The following is an 18,852-nucleotide window of genomic DNA, read 5'->3' as shown; positions in this document are numbered from 1 at the left end:
AGCTCTGAAGCGGACTTGATAGAAATGATGGGAGCGTTAACCTCCTTCCTCCACCCCCAAAGGACTCCACAAACTTCCACTGCTCTGGATATAAGAGCATATACGGGCATAACTCAGAGGACTGCAGGTTTGGGTCCAGACCACCCCAGTAAAGCAGGTATTGCCATAAAGCAAATATCACAATGAGTATCATAATAAAGCATGCCAGAGTAATTTTTTGGTTTCCCAGTGCCCATAACAGTTATGTTTATACTGTGCTGTACTTTTAAGTGTGCGATAACATTTTGTCTAAACAAAAATGTACATGGCTTAATTTAAAAGCACACAGAAAAAATGCTAACCCTCATCTGAGCTTGCATCCAGTCCTGATCTTTTTCCTGGTGGAGGGTCTTGCCTTGATGTTGATGGCTGCTGACGAATCAGGGTGGTGGTGGCTGTGGCAATTTCTTTTAACAAGACCATCTGGCCTGCCACACTGACTGACTCTTCCTTTCATGAACGACTTCTCTATAGCATGCCATGTTGCTGATAGCATTTTATTCGCAGAACTTCTTTCAAACTGGGAGACAATCCTCTCAAGCCCTGCTACTGCTTATCAACTAAGTTGATGGAAGATTCTAAATCCTTGGTTGTCATGTCAACCATCTTCACAGTATCTTCACCAGGAGTAGATGCCATCACAAAAAAACACTTTCTTTGCTCGTCCATAAGAAGTGCTTCCTCATCTATTACGTTTCTCATGAGATGGCAGCACTCTATTCCCACCACATCGCCAGTGACTTCCCACTGAAGTCTTGAACCCCTCAGAGTTGTCCATGCATGTTAAAATCAACTTCTTCCAAACGCCTGTTAATTTTGACCTCTTCCCATGAATCAGCGATGTTCTTGATGGCATCTAGCATGCCCAGATCCATCTGTGGCAGTTGTAGCCTTATAAAATGCACTTGTTAAATAATAAGAAAGACTAAATGACATCCATTCTGCAGCCCTTGGATCAAGGAGTCATGTTAGCAGCCATGAAAACATTAATCAACATTCATCTCCATCAGAGAGCTTCTGGGGGACCAGGTCCATTGTCACTGAGTGGTAATATTTAGAAAGGAATCTTTTTATAAGGAATAAGTCTCAATAGTGGGTTTTAAATATTCAGCAAACCAAGCTGTAAACAGATACACTGACATCTAAGCTTTGTTGCATTTCTAGAGCACAGAGTAGATTTGGTCTAATTCTTAAGGCCTCTAGGATTTTTGAAATGGTAACTGAGTATTGTCTGCAGCCTAAGGTCACCAGGTGCATTAACCCCTCACAAGAGTCAGCCTGTACTTCGAAGCTTTGATGCCAGGCATTGACTTCTCCTCTCTAGCTATGAAAGTCACGGATAGCATCTTCTTCCCTTAGGAGGCTGTTTTGTCTACAGCGAAAATCTGTTGTTTGGAGTAGCCACCTTCTTTATTTTACCCAGTTTGCTGCAGCTTCCACATCAGCACTTGGTGCTTCACCTTGCACTTGTATGTTATGGACATACCTTCTTTGTTAAACCTCAGGAACCCTGCTAGCTTCAAACTGTTCTTCTGTATGTTCATAGAACTGAAGGGAGTTAGGGCCGTATTCTGGATCAGGCTTTGGTTTAAGGGAATGTTGTGGCTGGGTTGATCTTTTATCCAGACCACTCAAACATTCTTCATATGGGCAAAAAAAAGGCTGTTTCCCTTTCCTATCATTTGTGTGTTCACTGGAGTATTTTAAGATTTCCTTCACGGCTTTTTCCTTTGCATTCACAGCTTGGCTAATCATTTGGTGCAAGAGGCCTAGATCTGGGTCTATCTCGACTTTTGAACAAGACCTCCTGACTAAGCTTAATCATTTCTGGCTTTTGACTTAAAGTGAGAGACATGTGATTCTTCCTTTCACTGGAACACTTACAGGCCCGTGTAGGTTTGTTAATGGGCCTCATTTCAATATTGTTGTATCTCGGGGAATAAGGAGGCCCAGGAGAGGAAGATAGACAGGGGAATAGAACACATAGGTGTGCATACTCAGTTTGCCGTCTTACAGGGCTGCCACCCTAAAATTATAATAGTACCATCAAAGATCGCTGATAACCATAACAAGTAATGAAAAGGTTTGAAATATTGCAAGAATTACCAAAATGTGACACAGAAACACTAAATGAGCCAATGCAAATGATGCCAATACACTTGCTTGACACAGGGTTGCCACAAACCTTCAAGTTGTAAAACAAAAAAAACAAAACAGTCTATGCAAAGCACAATAAAATGAGATATGCCTGTATCAGGTTATTTATCCTAGTCATCTTTATATTACTTACAAAAAAGTTTACAATTAATGTCAAATAGTTTTGAGTTTGAAATCATGATTTTAACCAGGTAACTAATCATCTGACTTAACTGTACTATTAATTTTGTATTGGTACTGATGTCAGGTAAAATTTACACTTACAGTTTTCTGTAAAATGTTACCATTTGTTCTAAATGTAATCTTTTATTATGGGACTATCAAGGTCACTGCAAACATGGGGCCTGACCTCACAGGTCTCTTCTAGAGAGAAAGCTCTAGGTGCTAAGCCCCTCAGGACATCCTGCCATGTAAAGTAGAACCAGAATCAATGTTCAGAGATACAGGAGACACAAATCCAATCAGTGATGGACTCTGAAGAAATAATGGTGAAGTAGAAAAGAAAGGAGGGAAGCACATTCCATGAAGAACACCTTCCTTTGCAACCACAAAGGCACCATGGTAAGAGGTACCAACAGAAGGCTGAAACAGGGGGAAAAAAAAAAAGAGTAAATAACCCAGCAAGCCACTTCCCTTTGTGAAGCACCAGACTGGCAAGACCAGTGGAGCAAAAGAGACAGACTAGCTTAGAAGATCTCATTTCACAAAAGTGATGGGAGTCATCATGTGGAGAATGAGGCAGCAACTCAGTCCTCCAGATGGGACATGGTTGGGACAGGACCCCTGTTGTAAGGATGGTGACACACACCAAGGAGGTAGTTGGGAGGAACAATCCCAAGGACCAATAACAGATGGGACATGGGGACATTAAGGCAGAGAGATTTCTGGCTCAAGAACTAGGTGGATGGCGGTACACTTCTGGGACGGGGTGGCCTGGACAGAGGATCACTGGGGGCAGGCAACTCTTGACTTGTGACACCTTGAATTTATTAAAACTCCTCCCAGGAAGTATGCCTCCCTCAGCAAGTCAACTGTGTGTGGAATCTCGCCGTGCTGTTTTGATATGCTGGCCTGCCAACTCCAATCCCTTTATTTTAAACTGGGCTCTTGAAGGAGCTGTAATGAATTTCATGGCCCTGCCTAAAGTAACAAGTTCATCCCCCAAATCACTGCTCTGTAAAATCGGACATAAAGGGCAATACTTGGAAATGGGCTTTTCCCAAAAGGCCAAAGTAATAGGGTGGCTCAACATAAAATAATGTCGTGGTGCCAGGATAAAAGGAAGGGGGGAAAACCGCATAGCTAATAATCTGCAGACGTTGTAAAGGAGAATTGCGTGTGTCTATACTTGCCTTTGTAGTTTTGACTTTATTGCCACTGCTACAGGACCAACCTGAGTAATCTGGCAGCACTTTACAATCCTCTCCTTCCAAGCAAGGATTCATGTGACACCACCATTTCTGAATCACGATGGAAGCTGTAAGACAAAGGCCACATAATGTTTGTGATACAGTTGCTTCCTCCAACTATGGACAACATAAAGCTCATATGGATCAATATACTGACTTCAAAGATTGTTAGTAAGAACTATTTCACAGTAAGTAAATTTAAAGAATTATGCTTTAGATAAGAGTGAGATGCCAAGCTTTGCAGCACGCCTGGATTTGAACTTGGCCGTGCTACTTTTTTTTCCAATGACCTTCGACTTGTTATTTAACTCCTCTTGGCCTCAATTTCTTCATCTGTAAATCGGGGATAAAAATAGAACCTCGCCACAGATGTCAAGAGGATAAAGCTAATCCATATCAAACTCCCTGCTAACCAGGGGCCAGGCACTAGGTTGTCAGAAAATGTTAACTATTGCTGTGGTCATCATTTTGTAGGCTCCAGTGGTGGACACAAACCTGGCCAAGTTGTTAGATTTGATGCTGTCTGTTGTCAGGGCGCAAGCCAAAACAGTCAACATTTCCATCACAGAGTCCCTCACCTCTCCATGCCGTTCCAGCAAGTGGTGAGTAACCCCTTGAATTCAACAACCAGAAGCCAAGTGAAGGTGGAAGAGCATGGCGCTCCCTCACTTGCCCTCACTCTAGGGTCGTGATCTCACCTGTGAATTGCCTTTCCCCCTTGTCCCATCACCTCTGCTGCCATCTGCCAATAAGATGAGGAAGCAGAAAATTCTCTGGGTTTGGAGGCAGATGAAGACACGTTAAGGAAACTCTACCAACTTGCCTGGGTATTCCCACAGAGTCAAAGGACAAAGGGATTGTGATTCATTTTTTATGGTGTGCTCACAAACGGTATAGGTCAGAGATCTGGGGCTGTGGGTAGGGTGTGTAGATTAAGGGGGAAGGGTCGTTGAGCCCTCTTTTTCTGTTGAAATGACAGCACTTTGTTAAAAAAAATAAAATAAAATACCCCAGTGGATTTGATTCCAACTACCAGTGCCTACCATATCAAACAAGTCTTGAGAATTCCTAATAGCTATTTTTTCTGGAGGGTCAGGCACCCCGCTAAATGTATTTCCTGCATTTTGTAGAAGAGAGAAAACTGAGGCCCTTTGACAGAGGCATTCTAATGCTAGACCCCCTCCATCAACCCTGAAAGTCACACTCCTCCCTCACACCAGAGATCTGTAGGAAAAACAACTAGAGGTGTAGAGGCAGTAACAAAAGCAGGGAACATAGCAAGCAACATTAAAAACTCTGCTCCTGTCAGGCCAATGCAATATGGCACGGTTAGGGCACCGGACCATTTCATTATCAGCTGAAGTGGCTAGACATTGTGTCTACTCCCCATGAAAACCACCGTTCCTGATTCCGGCCAAATACTGTGCTTCTATCTGATTATAGTCCCATCAAAACCAGTCATACCTCAATGAGCTAGAACTGTGATCTAGAAAAACCATAAGCTATTTAAGTCAGAAGGTGCCAGCACTGAGAAAGGAATGTAGCTAAATGGGTTATTTATTTTGTCAGAGAGTGCCACTGAACTTGAGTGGATGGATGGAGACAGCTGGGTGAAGTCTGAGAAAGCCATATTCTTTTCAGTCACTGATATTACAACAATCCCACCTCAACACTCTATGGAGCTTTGTTATTTTCAAGGCCCTTTTACATACTGTTCCTCTTTCGATTATCTCAACAACCTTCAGAAGCAGGAAGAGGGGGCAGATGGCCAGAAATAAAAAACAAGAGCTTTCCACAAAGTGAGTAAAATGAGGGAGGAGGTACTAGAATCTAGACTTCTTCCTCTGCATCGACAAGTCTTTCTGCTGTACCACAACTTACAATAATAGTTAGATTAACATATGCTACATACAGTTTGACCAGATTCAAAGTCCTTCATTATCTTCTGAATACCTTAGGCCAATCCCAAGTAGATACAAAGATAAATAAGACATGGTTCCCAACCCTCAATTTAAAATTCCATCTGCAGGACTGCGGAAGTTATATAAATGTTGACAGAGCTTAGTTATATTTACACAGAGTTACAGCTGAATTTAAAATACTTTTTTTTTTAATCTTTAAAACCGTTCCCTTAGGCAGATTCTCTGCCACTCAGCAGTGGGCACCTATGTACTCCTGACAGGGGCCAGGGCTACATGGAAGATTCCACAGAAGCCCAGGCAGCTGACGAGTGATCTGCCCCAGGGAAGGCACGCGGTGCATTGGGTCAGGGAGTGACCTACCTGGAAGCCAGGAGACCCAGCTGAGCAAGGTGGGTGGTCTGAGAAGCAACCTTCAATGGCTCTCAATGCCAATTCCAGATTAGACTGGGTTCCCCAAGGGGTAGGGAGCCATGGAAAGTTTCTGAACAAGGGGGTGCAATAAGGCAGGGAAAACTGTGTGCCTGGGAAAGCTAGTCCGGCAGGGGATAGAAAACAATTTGGGACAGAAAGGAGTCTGAAGGAGACCACTTGAGGTGTAAAGTGAGAAATTTCCCGACAGAGGAAATCATCTGATTCATTCTATGTCAACTTCACAGCAGAGAAATGCTAATACTGCCTCACTGACCTCATGGGGTCCTAAGATCATTCTGATGCCAAAGCTAGAAGAGGAGCTTGAGGGGAAAAAAAGATTCAGGCATTCATCACCAAAAACTATGCCAATTCTTAACTACAGAAAAATAAAAGACTTTCATAGTATTTTGTTTAAGGCTTTCAATTTATTTAAACAAAAGAAGAAAGCATGTATAATCAAGCTCTTGTGGAATTATTTACCAGTTTTCTTTCATTTTACTGGAAAATATGGAGTGATTTTTCTGAAGACAGAGTCACAACAGGTTCCCTAAAAGAGCAACCTGTCTTGAAATTTAAAATATTTCTATTTGCCAAAAAAAAAAATCATTTTCACATTTGAGTGAAGAATACATTGAAAGAGGGGCCCTCCAAGTGTTAGAGACGTACTTACTTAACAGCAAATGCTCTTTCAGAAAAGAAAGTCTTAATGAGCGCCACCCTAGTAGCCATAATAAAAATTTCAAATTCCTTTATGTGTTAAAGACTGACTAAGGAACTCATAGCGAGGGTGAGAACCAACTGAGGGTTTCACCCACCAGTGAATAAGGTGATTAAAAAGCCCAGAAGTTCAAGCGTTGAATGCCTACTGAGCTGGGCTTTGAGCTGAGACAGAGGACGCAGAAATAGGATTTTATTAAAATAACTCTTGAGAACATCTGCCCACTTAACTGAGCCTTGTCTCCATAGGAAAATAAGTTTGTAGGAGGTATCTATTTTATCCTGTTCAAAATACCGTAATATACTCGAGATGAGAAAGTGTCTTGTCACTTCTATTTTTAAAATAAAATTCTTTTAGAAAGCCCCATGCCTCCCTGACTTAGGAAAATACAAAACATCCCTATCTTCAAGCTGCCAACCTGTAATGAATTTCTAGTTTTATGCAGAAAGGAAGAAGAAGAAAAAAAAAAAAAAAACAGTGAAACTCTGGTTTTATGGTAGTGACTAGTGTTTTCTGTGATGTTGTTTTCTAGGTGAATTTGTAATGGGACCAATGAGCTATCTTGCTCTTGGTGCATTTTCTGTACTCTCTGTTGTATAAAATAGATGGAGTTTTTTTTCTATCCCTTGTCCCAATTAAACATTATTCCATGAAATAAAACACAAGATGTATTCATATAGCTATTTCTATAAACTCACCTTTGAGTAAGACCAACACCAGGCTCACTTCTCAGGAGTTGGTCTTTCATTTTTTTGACCTCATTTCATTGCATTTACAGAGTTAAGGCTTTTCTAAAGAAAAGTGTATTTTTACACTGAAGCTACAGACTGAAAGATGAAGAACACATCTTCCTAGAATATATACTGTCTTAAAAATGGAAACAATGACAAAAATATGCTCTGAGATTTTCAGATAATTTAGCTGATTTGCTCTTAACATTGTTCTTTCAAGATTTTCTTTGCAAATTAACATTAAAGAAAGGTTTATTAACTTTAAGCCATTTGTCAACTTTAAAAGATAGGCAGGAGGTTGGGGGGAAGGAGACCTGCTAATTTTTGTTATTTCAAGAAAAGAAGCCATTCCAACCTGACCCAGGTATCATGCAAAGAAGTAGTCCTGAGAACATGATTTTTGTTAAGGGAACATTTTACTTGTTCACACACTTCACACATAACAAGGTATTGTTATTTCTACAGAGTACTGAGTGAGGCTGTGGATAAATAGGTACAGAATGATCTTTTGTGATTTAGGTTTGTCTTCTCCACAAAGTGTGAGCTCACACAAGTACAACCCTCCCCAGCCATGACCTGCCCGTAAGGCAGAGTTTCTTGACCTTAGCACTTTAGAGGCTGGGTAATTCTTGATTGTAGGAGTATATAGTGCACCTTGTACCATAGTGACTAGCATCTTAAGCCTCTACCCTTTAGATGCCAGTAGCACCCTCTCCCCCAGTTTAACAACCCGAAGTGGTTCCAGACGTCATCAAACATCCCTAGGGTGGCCAAAATCACCCCTGGTTAAGAAACATTAATCGGGGCACCTGGGGGGCTCAGTTGGTTAGGCGTCTGCCTTCGGCTCAGGTCATGATCTCAGGGTCCTGGGATCGAGCCCCGCATCAGGCTCTCTGTTCAGCGGGGAGCCTGCTTGTCCCTCTCTCTCCCCCGCTGTCCCTCCCCACTGTTCATTCTCTCTCTCTCCTCTCTCTCAAATAAATAAATCTTCATTAAGAAAAGCTTAATCTACAGTCATGTACATTGGGATGTACTCAGCCCCAGATGAGAGGCTGAGCTACTTCAACAGACCTCATAATCCTTAATACATGGTAAACACAATACCACCTCTATTCCTTCTCTTCCCTCCTGGAGCCTCCATTGTGTGCAATCCTACAAGGCGAGAATGTGCATATTCTCTCTCTGAATCTCACTTTCTCTGGCTCAGTCTCACTGTTCTCTCTCCCACACACAAATCCTGGCTACTCCAGGGCTCACCCTGAAACCTATGCTGACAAACTACCTGACCTGGCAAATTCAGAGATCCCATTTTTCCTTTTCTGGAATCTTCTGGTATTGGATATGAACTTTGCTGATAGCACTTTAATACCCTTTCTTACTGGCCTACTCTCCTTCATCCACTATTCCTTGAATACAAATTCCCAGAACACAGGAATTAATCCTACAATCTGAGTTGATGGAAAGTCTCTAAGAGCAAAGGCTCTGTCTACATCTCCAGCCTTGTCTTCGACCATTTCAGAGCCCGAGGGAGACATTTCTCATTCTCATGCTTGCCCCTACTCGTCGGCACACGCTTTACCTGCTGTACCACTTAGTTCCCTCCTGCCTGGTAAAACCAGATCCACTGCTTCTCATGAGACACCGTCCCTGACCGCTTCTCTGCTCTCTCTTCAAGTACCTTCATTTTCTCAAGTTTGTTGTGGGAAAGCAAGACCTGAGTCTAATTAGCATCCTATCCCCCAGCACCTAGGACATGCCAGGCACAATGTGCTACATTAAAACTCCATGAACCAACAAATGCAAGGTGCATCCTTCCACCTCCCCCAGGGCTTTTGCAAAGTACACTTCTCTGTCATTCACCTGACTGCCATGGGGAAAAGCTCTGAAAAACACTTGATCTTGCAAGTGGCACAGAGAACACCCCCAGTCACACAACTCTGTGAAACCCCATCTTGAAGACCGACTCCAAACCTCATCACACAGTCCATAAAAACCACATCAGTTGTCTGCTGTACGAATGGGAATTCTCGGCCTTCACTAAGTGATTTCTGACATCTCAGAACACAAATTCAGCCATCAGCCAAAGAAAACAAATAGCTTTAAAAAGCAGCTGCCTCCCATTCCTCAGCTTTTATCACTTTTTTAAACCCAATGTTTAGAAAGCATTCACTCTAACAAAATAAATGAAGCTTCATCATACTACGCATTTATCTCGTTTTATCATAAACCATTCAGCATTATCTCTATAGCGTGGTATTTTGATAAATATGGAGAATACAGTTCCTGTCACTAACCAGCCTTGTATATATACCAGTCGAAGATTCAAAAGGGAACGTGCTTACCAGCTACACAATTGTCTGTTGTAGGACCCAAGTAACCGCAGCTTTAGTCAAGTACTTCCCCACCCCTCCTCCCAAATCCCAAATGTGGAGTACAGACACATTTCCATAATACAGGAGGACTTTGTAAGTTAATTATATCCAAAAAAATTGGAGGAAAAAAACCAACTAATTATTCTCCCTTTTTAACTAATAAAAGCTATGATTTTTATGGAAAAGCAATGAAAACACTGGATAAGTATCTCTGCTGTGGATTAGCAGAAACGCATAAGGATATTCCACTTTCTATGCCAACATTAATTAGTGCCCCGCTCCAATGTCTTCTCGCCTTTGTTTTAATTTAAATGTAAATCAAGTGAATGTTATATTTTAGATCCTCTCCACATTCTTATTGACAAATAAGATAAGAGGAACTTACCAGCAGAGACTAGGTCTTTCCACAAGCCAACTAGCAGCATGATAATGCATAATTATTATGGGATAAAGATTATTATGGGATAAAGCTAAAAAGCCCTAATGGAAACATTCGGATAAGGAATAGAAGATCAAAGGGGATATGAAAACAGATATACATCCTAACTAGAGTCTAAATGACAACTTTCCACACCTCCTCTGACTTTGATCCAACAAACATTTATTGAACACCAACTGTTTGCCAGGCTCTGCTAGGTGCAGGGGATACAAATATTAAGATAGAATCACAAGCCTATCCTTCAGAGTTTGGGTATTCTCTGGCTACAAATGTAGTACTCATAAGTCACATAGGTACATAAAGGTGATCCTGCACCATCTGACAGAGAAGATTTTAGTCTTAAATTCCCATTTAAATTTAAATTCATACCAGGCACATCTCGACTGCTCACTAGCCCCATGTGGTTAGTGTTACCAATTATACTGGGCACATGGGCATCAACACATAGAGCTAAGAATATATTGAAAGAATATGTACATCATCACAGAACCTTCCACTGCACAGACTCTGCTCAGACATTAAATCATTGATCTCTATCACTTACTGATCCTATAACACTAAGAAAATCATTTAGTTAGCCTAGGAGTCTGTTATGACACAGACACAACTAAAATGTCCTTCAGTAAAGGAATGGCTAAATAAATTATAATCTATCCATACGTATAATGGAATGTTATGGAGCAATTAAAAAAATAAACACAGTAGGTCAGTATGTATTAGCACACAAAGATCTCCACAACTTAATATTGATAGCTGGTTGGATTAAGAAATATACAATGTGATACCATTTAGGTAAAACACATTCATATTGAAATGTACCACATTTTCTAGAGACCTATCTTAAATACACAAATATACAAAAACAAATGGATTGACCAAACAGATATGCAGTTATTCTTACAGTGGTGCCCAAAGGGGATTTCGACCACATAATAAATGTATATAAAAATTAAAACAAGCTACTGGAGGATAAGGTATTAATATTTTCTTTACTAAGAGAAAGATAGTAAATTTAATTGCCACACCATCTATACTTTCCAGATGCTGATAAAAGTGCTCTGAGATAAATGTGTAAGGCTTTTTATATCTAAAGATTCTATGATGGATAGAGTAGAAAGTTTATAATTCATCAGGTCTTAAGTTCTTGAAAAAGTTTAAAATCCACAGAGCAAGCAAACACAGTTGATACCATGAATTTGAAAGCAATCTGTGATTACTGAAAATGAATAAGTTCTCCCGTGTGCTCAAAGTCATTCATGGACCAGACAATTGGGGTGGGGTGGGTGGGGAGAAATAAGAGACTCAGTTTCCATCCTTAAGCAACCTACAGACTAATGGGAAGGCACACATTCAGAAAGATCTTAAAACATAATGGCATACAGGTCATGAACTAGAAGTACAGGGAGATACAAGAGCATACAGCAGATATGGAAGGAAAATAGGAATCAAGTAGACAAAATATGTATTGTGGGGAAGACGGCAATGATTCAGGCAAAGGATAAAGGTAGGAGTGTGGAGATCTAAAAAATGTAAATGCCCCCACTTGGACAGGGGTAGTATAGTTGAAAGAGGAGGGAGACAGAGTCAAAACTATGCAAGGCTTCATAAGCCATGGTAAAGAACTTGGATTTTATTTTAAAGATGGTGGGAAGTCACTGAAGGGTGGTTTTAAATACGTCAGTGACGTGATGAGTTCTACTTCTGTAGAAAGCTCAGGGTAGAGAATGGGAGACCGGAGTAGTAAGCATGGCAGAATGTAATGTGAGCCCCTGGACTGCGAGTGATGGCAACAAAGAGAATCTGAGATAGACCAAGGGGACAAAATAGGTGTGGTTTGGATTCAATTGATGGAGGAAATAAATATGCTCAGCTGTCCCAGCTGGAGAGATAGGAACTTAGGACATTTCTTTGAAATGTCTTTTTTTGGGACACCTGGTGGCTCAGTCAGTTAAGAGTCTGTGTTTGGCTCAGGTCAGGATCCCCAGGGTCCTCAGATTGAGCCCCATTGGGCTCCCTGCTCAGCGGGGAGTCTGCTTCTCCCTCTGCTTCTCTCTCCGCTCCTCCCTCTGCTTGTGTGTGCTCTCTCTCTCTCTGTCAAATAAATAAAATCTTTAAAAAAATGTCTTTTTTTAATCCTAAAAATCTTCATCTTTTTTTATAGATCCACAATCCTTTATCTGTGATCCCCAAATCCAAAAAGCTCTGAAAATGGACAGGACTTCTGTACGATGGTGGCAAAACCTGATTTAACATGAGCTTCTAATTCTTGCCCTATCCCATTCTGCAAGAATATTCTACATATTTCATTGTAGAAATATTAGCACCTGTGACTATGGGGTACAACTGGAAAAGACATTAGGTTTGTGAGAAAACAGTTGCTGTATGTACTATGCTACCTTTAAAAAATCAGCAATGCATTCGGCCCCCAGGGTTTCTGTGAGGAACTGTAGATGGTAACTTGACCATATTCACTTTCCAGCTTTCACAGTGATACATACCACTAGTGACCATACAGACCATAAATTTGTGCCTGTGTTTGGTCAGGGAGGCGGGATATGGGTCAATTACTATTCTTGACTGTGTGATTCTGGAGTTAAGAATGCATATGTTTATTCTAATGGCTGACTTTTAGACATGCATCAAATAAGACAGGAAGCATTCATGTTTAGGCAGTTTTCATGCCACTGTGGAGAAAGTGCTACAAGGCTTAACCTCATGTATCTCTTCCCCTGGGGACTGATAACTTGTTTCTAACAAGGTGTGTGCACCAGAGGCATCAAAAGGAATCAATCCCAGGCCTCTACCTACAACCCATCAACATTCATTCATTTTTTAAAAAACCCATTGGCACAGTACTCTGCGAGGGGATTTGGAGACAACAAATAAATGACATGTGATCCCAAACTGTTCTCAGGGAAGTTGCTCCAAAGGAGATGTTTTATAAATGTTTATTAAGATAGTAAACTAGAAATAAAGAGAATATCAGTCTGTAACATTAAAAATGAGGTGAGGAAAAATAAGCTGCTAATCGCTCTTGAGTTGAGAGCTTGAAATCAGGGAGAAAAGTGTATCCAGGGAAGCAAGTGCTTTGATGGATAAGATTTGGAAAGACAGCTGGGGAAGGAAAAAAAAAATCAAAGCATATCTTCCTGATTGTCTAGTGATAGAACTCCCTCATCAGGACCCCTTGAGAAATATCATTAATAACTTACCTGATGCACCAAGCAATGTGTGGAGTTACAATGATGTTCACTTTTGGAGCAACGCTAACCTGAAAGCAGCCTAGTTTTCTTTGAGTTGCAAAGACAGTAAAGGAGGTTGTTGGTGGTTTTACGTACTTTTGCAAGAGTAGAGAAACTGACCAGAAAGGTCTTACCTTCAACACAAGAAGGCTGAGCCCGCGTTGTGCCGGCAACCTGCCCTGGGAAGCAGGAGCACTTGACTGTTTGTGATCGCTCTTCTATGCGGTTCTTGTTACAGCACCTGTGGACAGCGACCACCTCACAGGTCCCTTGCTTGATTTGGTGGTGACCTGATGGATAAAACAGACCCAGTGCTGTTAGGAAAAGAATGAAACTACAAAGTATGTGAACGATACCATGACCACATTTTCCAGCTTCCTGCACCATGCTTAAGAATATTTGTAACTTTTTGTTTGGATGTCATTTCAAATATTTATAAGGTTGTTAAGAATAGTGCAAAAAATTCCTATAAACCTGTGGTAGACAGAAATTCAGCCCCCAGGACCTTCAACCCCTGGTATCACACCCATTATGTTACTTACCTGGCAAAACAGATTTTGCGGATATAATTTAAATCACTAACTGGGGGATTCCTGAGTGGCTCAGTCGGTTAAGTATCTGCCTTCAGCTCAGGTCATGATCCCAGGTGCCTGGGATCAAGCCCGGCAACAGGCTCCGTGCTCAGCAGAGAATCTGCTTCTCCCTTTCTCTCCCTGCTTGTGCTTGCGCACTCTCTCTCTCTAATAAATAAATAAAATCTTCAAAAAATAAAATAAAAATAATTAAATTACTAACTGGTTGATCTTAAGGAACTTGAGCTAATGTGCTCACATGAGCTCTTAAAATCAGAGAGAGAGAGCAGAAGGGGAAGTCAGATTGAAAACATGAGAAGGACTCAAAGCATCACTGCTGGCTTAAAGATCCGGGGTTCAAAAGGCAAGGAAATGGTGACTTCAGTCCTACACCCACAAGGAACTGAGTTCAGCCAACAAACTGAATACATGTGCAAGCAGATTCTTCTCCAGAGCTTCCATAAATGAATGCAGGCCTGCTGATACCTTGATTTTAACCCAGAGGTCAGACTCTGAGCAGAGAATCCAGCTACACTGTGCCAGACTTCTGACCTACAGAAACAAGCCACTAAATTTGTGGTGATTTGTCACAGCAGCAATAACTAAGACCTTTTATCCAGATTCGCTATTGTTAACATGTGACCCTCTTTGTCTTGTCATTCACTCTCTTTCTCATATCTTTCTGAGCCATTTGAGAGTAACTTAACATGATACCCCCTGACCCTTCAGTAACACTTCAGTGGTTATTTCCTAAGAATAAAAACAGTCTCTTACATAATTACCAAAATCAGGACATTTGACACTGATACAATGCTATTTACACGATGCTATTACATGATCTGCAGTTTTGCCAGTTGTCCTAATAATGTCTTTTCTAGCCTTTATTCCCCTTGTTCAGGATCCAACTCAGGGACCTACATTGTATTTAGTTGTCACATTTCTTTAGCCTTCTTTAGTCAGAAAGTATTTTTTAGCCTTGATCTTTCTTAACCTTGACATCTGTCAAGAATACATGCCAGTTATTTTGTAGAATGTCCCTCAGTGGGTCCAATAGCCCTGGTAGAGTCTTCAAAGACTCCAACCCCAGCCTACAGCTTAAATTCAGTCTGATAACCCTGAGGCAGGACCACCCAGCTAAGACACTCCCAGATTTCAGATGCTGACAGACTGTGTGAAGTTATATATGTTGACTGTTTTAAGCTTCTAAGAATTGGGCTAATTTGTTACACAGTGATAGATAACTAATTATCATCTCTGGCTATATAGCAGGATTGGAGAGACTTACCTCTGCTCTGATAAAAACTATGTAAACAAGGTTGTGTAGGCAATGTTTAGAAATTATTAGTAAAAGACAACCTTTTCAAGCACCCTCAATTTTCACATATACTATTTACATATAAATTGTTCTGTGAATTACAAGCAATCTCATCTACTCATTAAGACAGGTTTCCCCAAAGATTCCCAGGGGCTAATGCTTTGCTTGGTTTCTGTTGGTGGGTGCATGTACTTCAAATCACAAAACTAGCTTAAAAATCTGAATTATGAAATATTTTTAATCGATAAAACAAGCCCTTCCACAAAACAACGTCTATATTATTCTGAAAAATTTCTAGCCCTTTTTTCTATGTTAACTCTGGGTGGAAGCAAAATTCAATCACTGGCAAGAACAAATACTAAGGAAAAATTTCATTTGTAAAACACATAAAAGCAGAACCAGTACCCAGAGAATCAAGCCACCATCCTGAAAGTTTTCCATCTACTACAGAAGAAAGCATAAAGTGATTAAAACTATAAACCCAATTAAATGTACACAAGAATGCTGATTTCCAGGGCACCTGGGTGGCTCAGTTGTTAAGCGTCTGCCTTCGGCTCAGGTCATGATCCCCAGGTCCTGGGATTGAGACCCCACCTTGGGCTCCCTGCTCAGCGGGAAGCCTGCTTCTTCCTCTCCCACTCCCCCTGTTTGTGTTCCCTCTCTTGCTGTGTCTGTCAAATAAATAAAATCTTTAAAAAAAAAGAATGCTGATTTCCCAAAGGTAGTTGCATACAATTGTAAAAAATAAATAAAAATAAATTGTAATTACAATGTCGGGAAAGTAGGGTGGGCACTTAGTGCTGAGTAAGCAGAACAGCAAGGACTGGGAAGAGTTCAAGAGGAGACCCTGTCTCTGGTTTCCAACTGCAAGTAAGCACCTTCAGGTCAAACGTTCCCTGGATGACTAGCCATGTGGGGGGGGGGGGGGGAGCAGGGTAAATTCATCCCCAGTCCTCCAACAGTGCCTTCCCCTGTTGGCCACTGTCACAGTTCGCTCAGCTGCCACAACAAAGGACCACAGGCTGGGTGGCTTAAACAACAGATCAAGGTCCTGGCCAATTCAGTTGAGGGCATTCAGGTGAGGGCATTCTTTGCAGCTTGCAACAAGCGGAAGGGGGCAGGGACAGAGTGCTCTGCTGTCTTTTTTTTTTTTTTTTTTTTTTTTTCATAAAAACACTGGCTCTCCCAGATTAGGGCCACACCCATACCCATATGACCTCATTTAACCTTGATTTCCTCTTCACAGTCTCTGTCTCCAAATATTTTCATATTTGGGGGTTAGTGGTTTAACATCAGAATGGGGGGGCAAATATTCAGTGGAAATAACAGCCATCCTGCATTAATTAGATTTTCAAAGACCCTGAGAGTCATGAAGGCAGCACTAAACCTCACTAAGAAAATAAAAGAAATGCATTTTAGTAACAGCATAGTTGAGAAGTGATTGGGATATTTAATATTATAGTTGGATTAGAATTTTGCTATTTAGATAACCATTCACAAATGCAAACAGATTTTCTTTTCCTACTCAAATTTGTCTTTGAATAATCAACTTGTGTAGTCTAGGATTTTATTCACTTATATAACACGGACTATGATACCTCATTGATTTTTAAAATACAATGTTTTTCTCATCTTTAAACATTTCAGGTCTCACAACTGATAGTATGTTATCATTGTAATTGGCAATGCTTTTCTTAGAAATACACAAAATCGCAGGGTATCTCACAATTGATGACATCTTAGATTTGATAAAATAGGGTAGGTGGCAGGCACTGTTTTAAATCCTTTACAAATACTATCCTATCTGATCTTATAAAAATGCTACGATGTAGGTATTCTTTTTATTCCTTTTGTACATTTAACAAAATGTACAAACATTAATTTGCCCAAGATCACACAACTAGAAACTGAAGAGGGCAGATGCAAACCCAGGCAGTGTCTATTCTGTCACAGAATGCAGGGGAAAGACAGTAACCAATATTTCACTAAGGGGAGCCAAAATGGCGTCTCCACCTCAGCAAACCACAAGATATGGTTGTTTCCCACTGAAAACAACTTCCCTACACAACGGCAGTGTGTGTGGGACTCCATACAAACAGTTTCTAGTCATTTGTGTACACTGGACTTTGGTCTTTGAATAAGAACGTGCCTCATTTCTTTGTAATCTATAGTTCCTGACACAGGAGGTAAGTATTCAGAAACAAGTATTTAAAAATTGCTCAAGGAATGATGGCAGAAGACAGGGATCCATTGTGGGCTAACATGCACAGAAATCACAGGTTATATACTTGGCTTGAGCAGCTCATCTTATATTAGGGTTCTCCAAAGAGAAATCTCGAACCAACATGAAGCAGGTATATACACATAAAGAGATTTATTATAAGAAACTGGCTCATGTGATTATGGAAGCTGAAAATTCCCAAGATTTGGAGGGTAAGTTAGCAAGATGGAGACTCCGGGGAGCCAAAAGTTTAGTTCCAGTCTGAGTCCAAAGGCTTGAGACCCAGGAGAGCCAATGTTGTCATACTAGTTGAAAGACTGGAAGGCTCAAGACTCAGCAAGAGCTGGTGTTTCAGTTTGCAAAGGCAAGAAAAGACTACTGTCTCAGTCCAAAATCAGGAAGAATTCTCTCTTACTCAGGGCAAGGTCAGTCTTTTTGTTCTACTGAGGCCTTCAGCCCAGTAGAATATGAAGCCCACCCACATTAAGGAGGGCAATCTTCTTTACTCAATCTATCAATTCAAATGCTAAACACCCTCAAAGAAACACACAAAATAATGTTTGATCAAACATCTGGGCAACCCATGGCCCAATTTGTTATATAAAATTCATCACCATAAACATGATAGAACTATGTAGTGTAGTCTTACTGGATGCGGGGAAAAACATAAAAGTTTTTTTTTAAGATTTTATTTATTTATTTGACAGAGATAGACACAGCGAGAGAGAGAACACAAGCAGGGGAAGCGGGAAAGGGAGAAGCAGGGAGCCCGATGTGGGGCCCAATCCAAGGACCCTGGGATCATGACCTGAGCTGAAGGCAGACGCTTAACGACTGAGCCAGCCAGGCGCCCCAAATGAAAGTTTTTAAAAGAGACAAGAAGTTAATGACTTTCATGGTATACTTAGTTCTCTGGAAAGGTACAGGAAGGATGCCTTGTTCAGTAAGATCACTACCAAAGAGTGGCCACTGCAAGTAAGTTCGCTTAAAACAAAGATACTTCTTTTTGGCAGCAGGAAATATTTTGGCTAGGGATTCACCTTGAAAACTAAAGCTAAATACATGTAAGTATTGAGAGTGAGAGACTATAGCTCAGACTTCTCTTATGGGATTTACCTTACAGGTGTGAAATGAAATAGATAAGACTAAGTTATCCAAAAGTAGAGCTGCTCTCAGAAGCAAAACTGGCCCAACAGAAAACAAAACACTATCCTCTTTGTGCTGTCTCTTCATCTCTGTCAGCTGCTGGGCCATTTCCCTTCCAGTTTTGTCTGGGTAGGTAGAAGGGAGGATATTTATTTCTA

The 18,852-nt window shown here is 40.9% G+C and overlaps 1 protein-coding gene across 1 annotated transcript in view; it reads right to left on the bottom strand.

Moving 5' to 3' along the window:
• Positions 1–803: 803 nt before the first annotated feature.
• Positions 804–18,852, bottom strand: part of TAFA4 (TAFA chemokine like family member 4) — a 129,806-nt gene continuing 111,757 nt past the window's right edge. The window contains exons 3-5 of the mRNA XM_028110407.2: positions 13,575–13,730; positions 3,549–3,673; positions 804–914 (exon numbers count right to left, since the gene is read on the bottom strand). Of these exons, the coding sequence (XP_027966208.2) occupies positions 804–914; positions 3,549–3,673; positions 13,575–13,730 (392 nt within the window). The remainder of the gene's footprint in view (positions 915–3,548; positions 3,674–13,574; positions 13,731–18,852) is intronic.

This window comes from Eumetopias jubatus, unplaced genomic scaffold (genome assembly GCF_037043125.1).
Source record: "Eumetopias jubatus isolate StellerSeaLion01/CBP00866 unplaced genomic scaffold, mEumJub1_p1.0 scaffold_1, whole genome shotgun sequence".
NCBI lineage: Eukaryota > Metazoa > Chordata > Mammalia > Carnivora > Otariidae > Eumetopias > Eumetopias jubatus.
The sequence above is the reverse complement of the archived record's forward strand: the minus strand, read 5'-3'. Positions and strand labels throughout refer to the sequence as shown.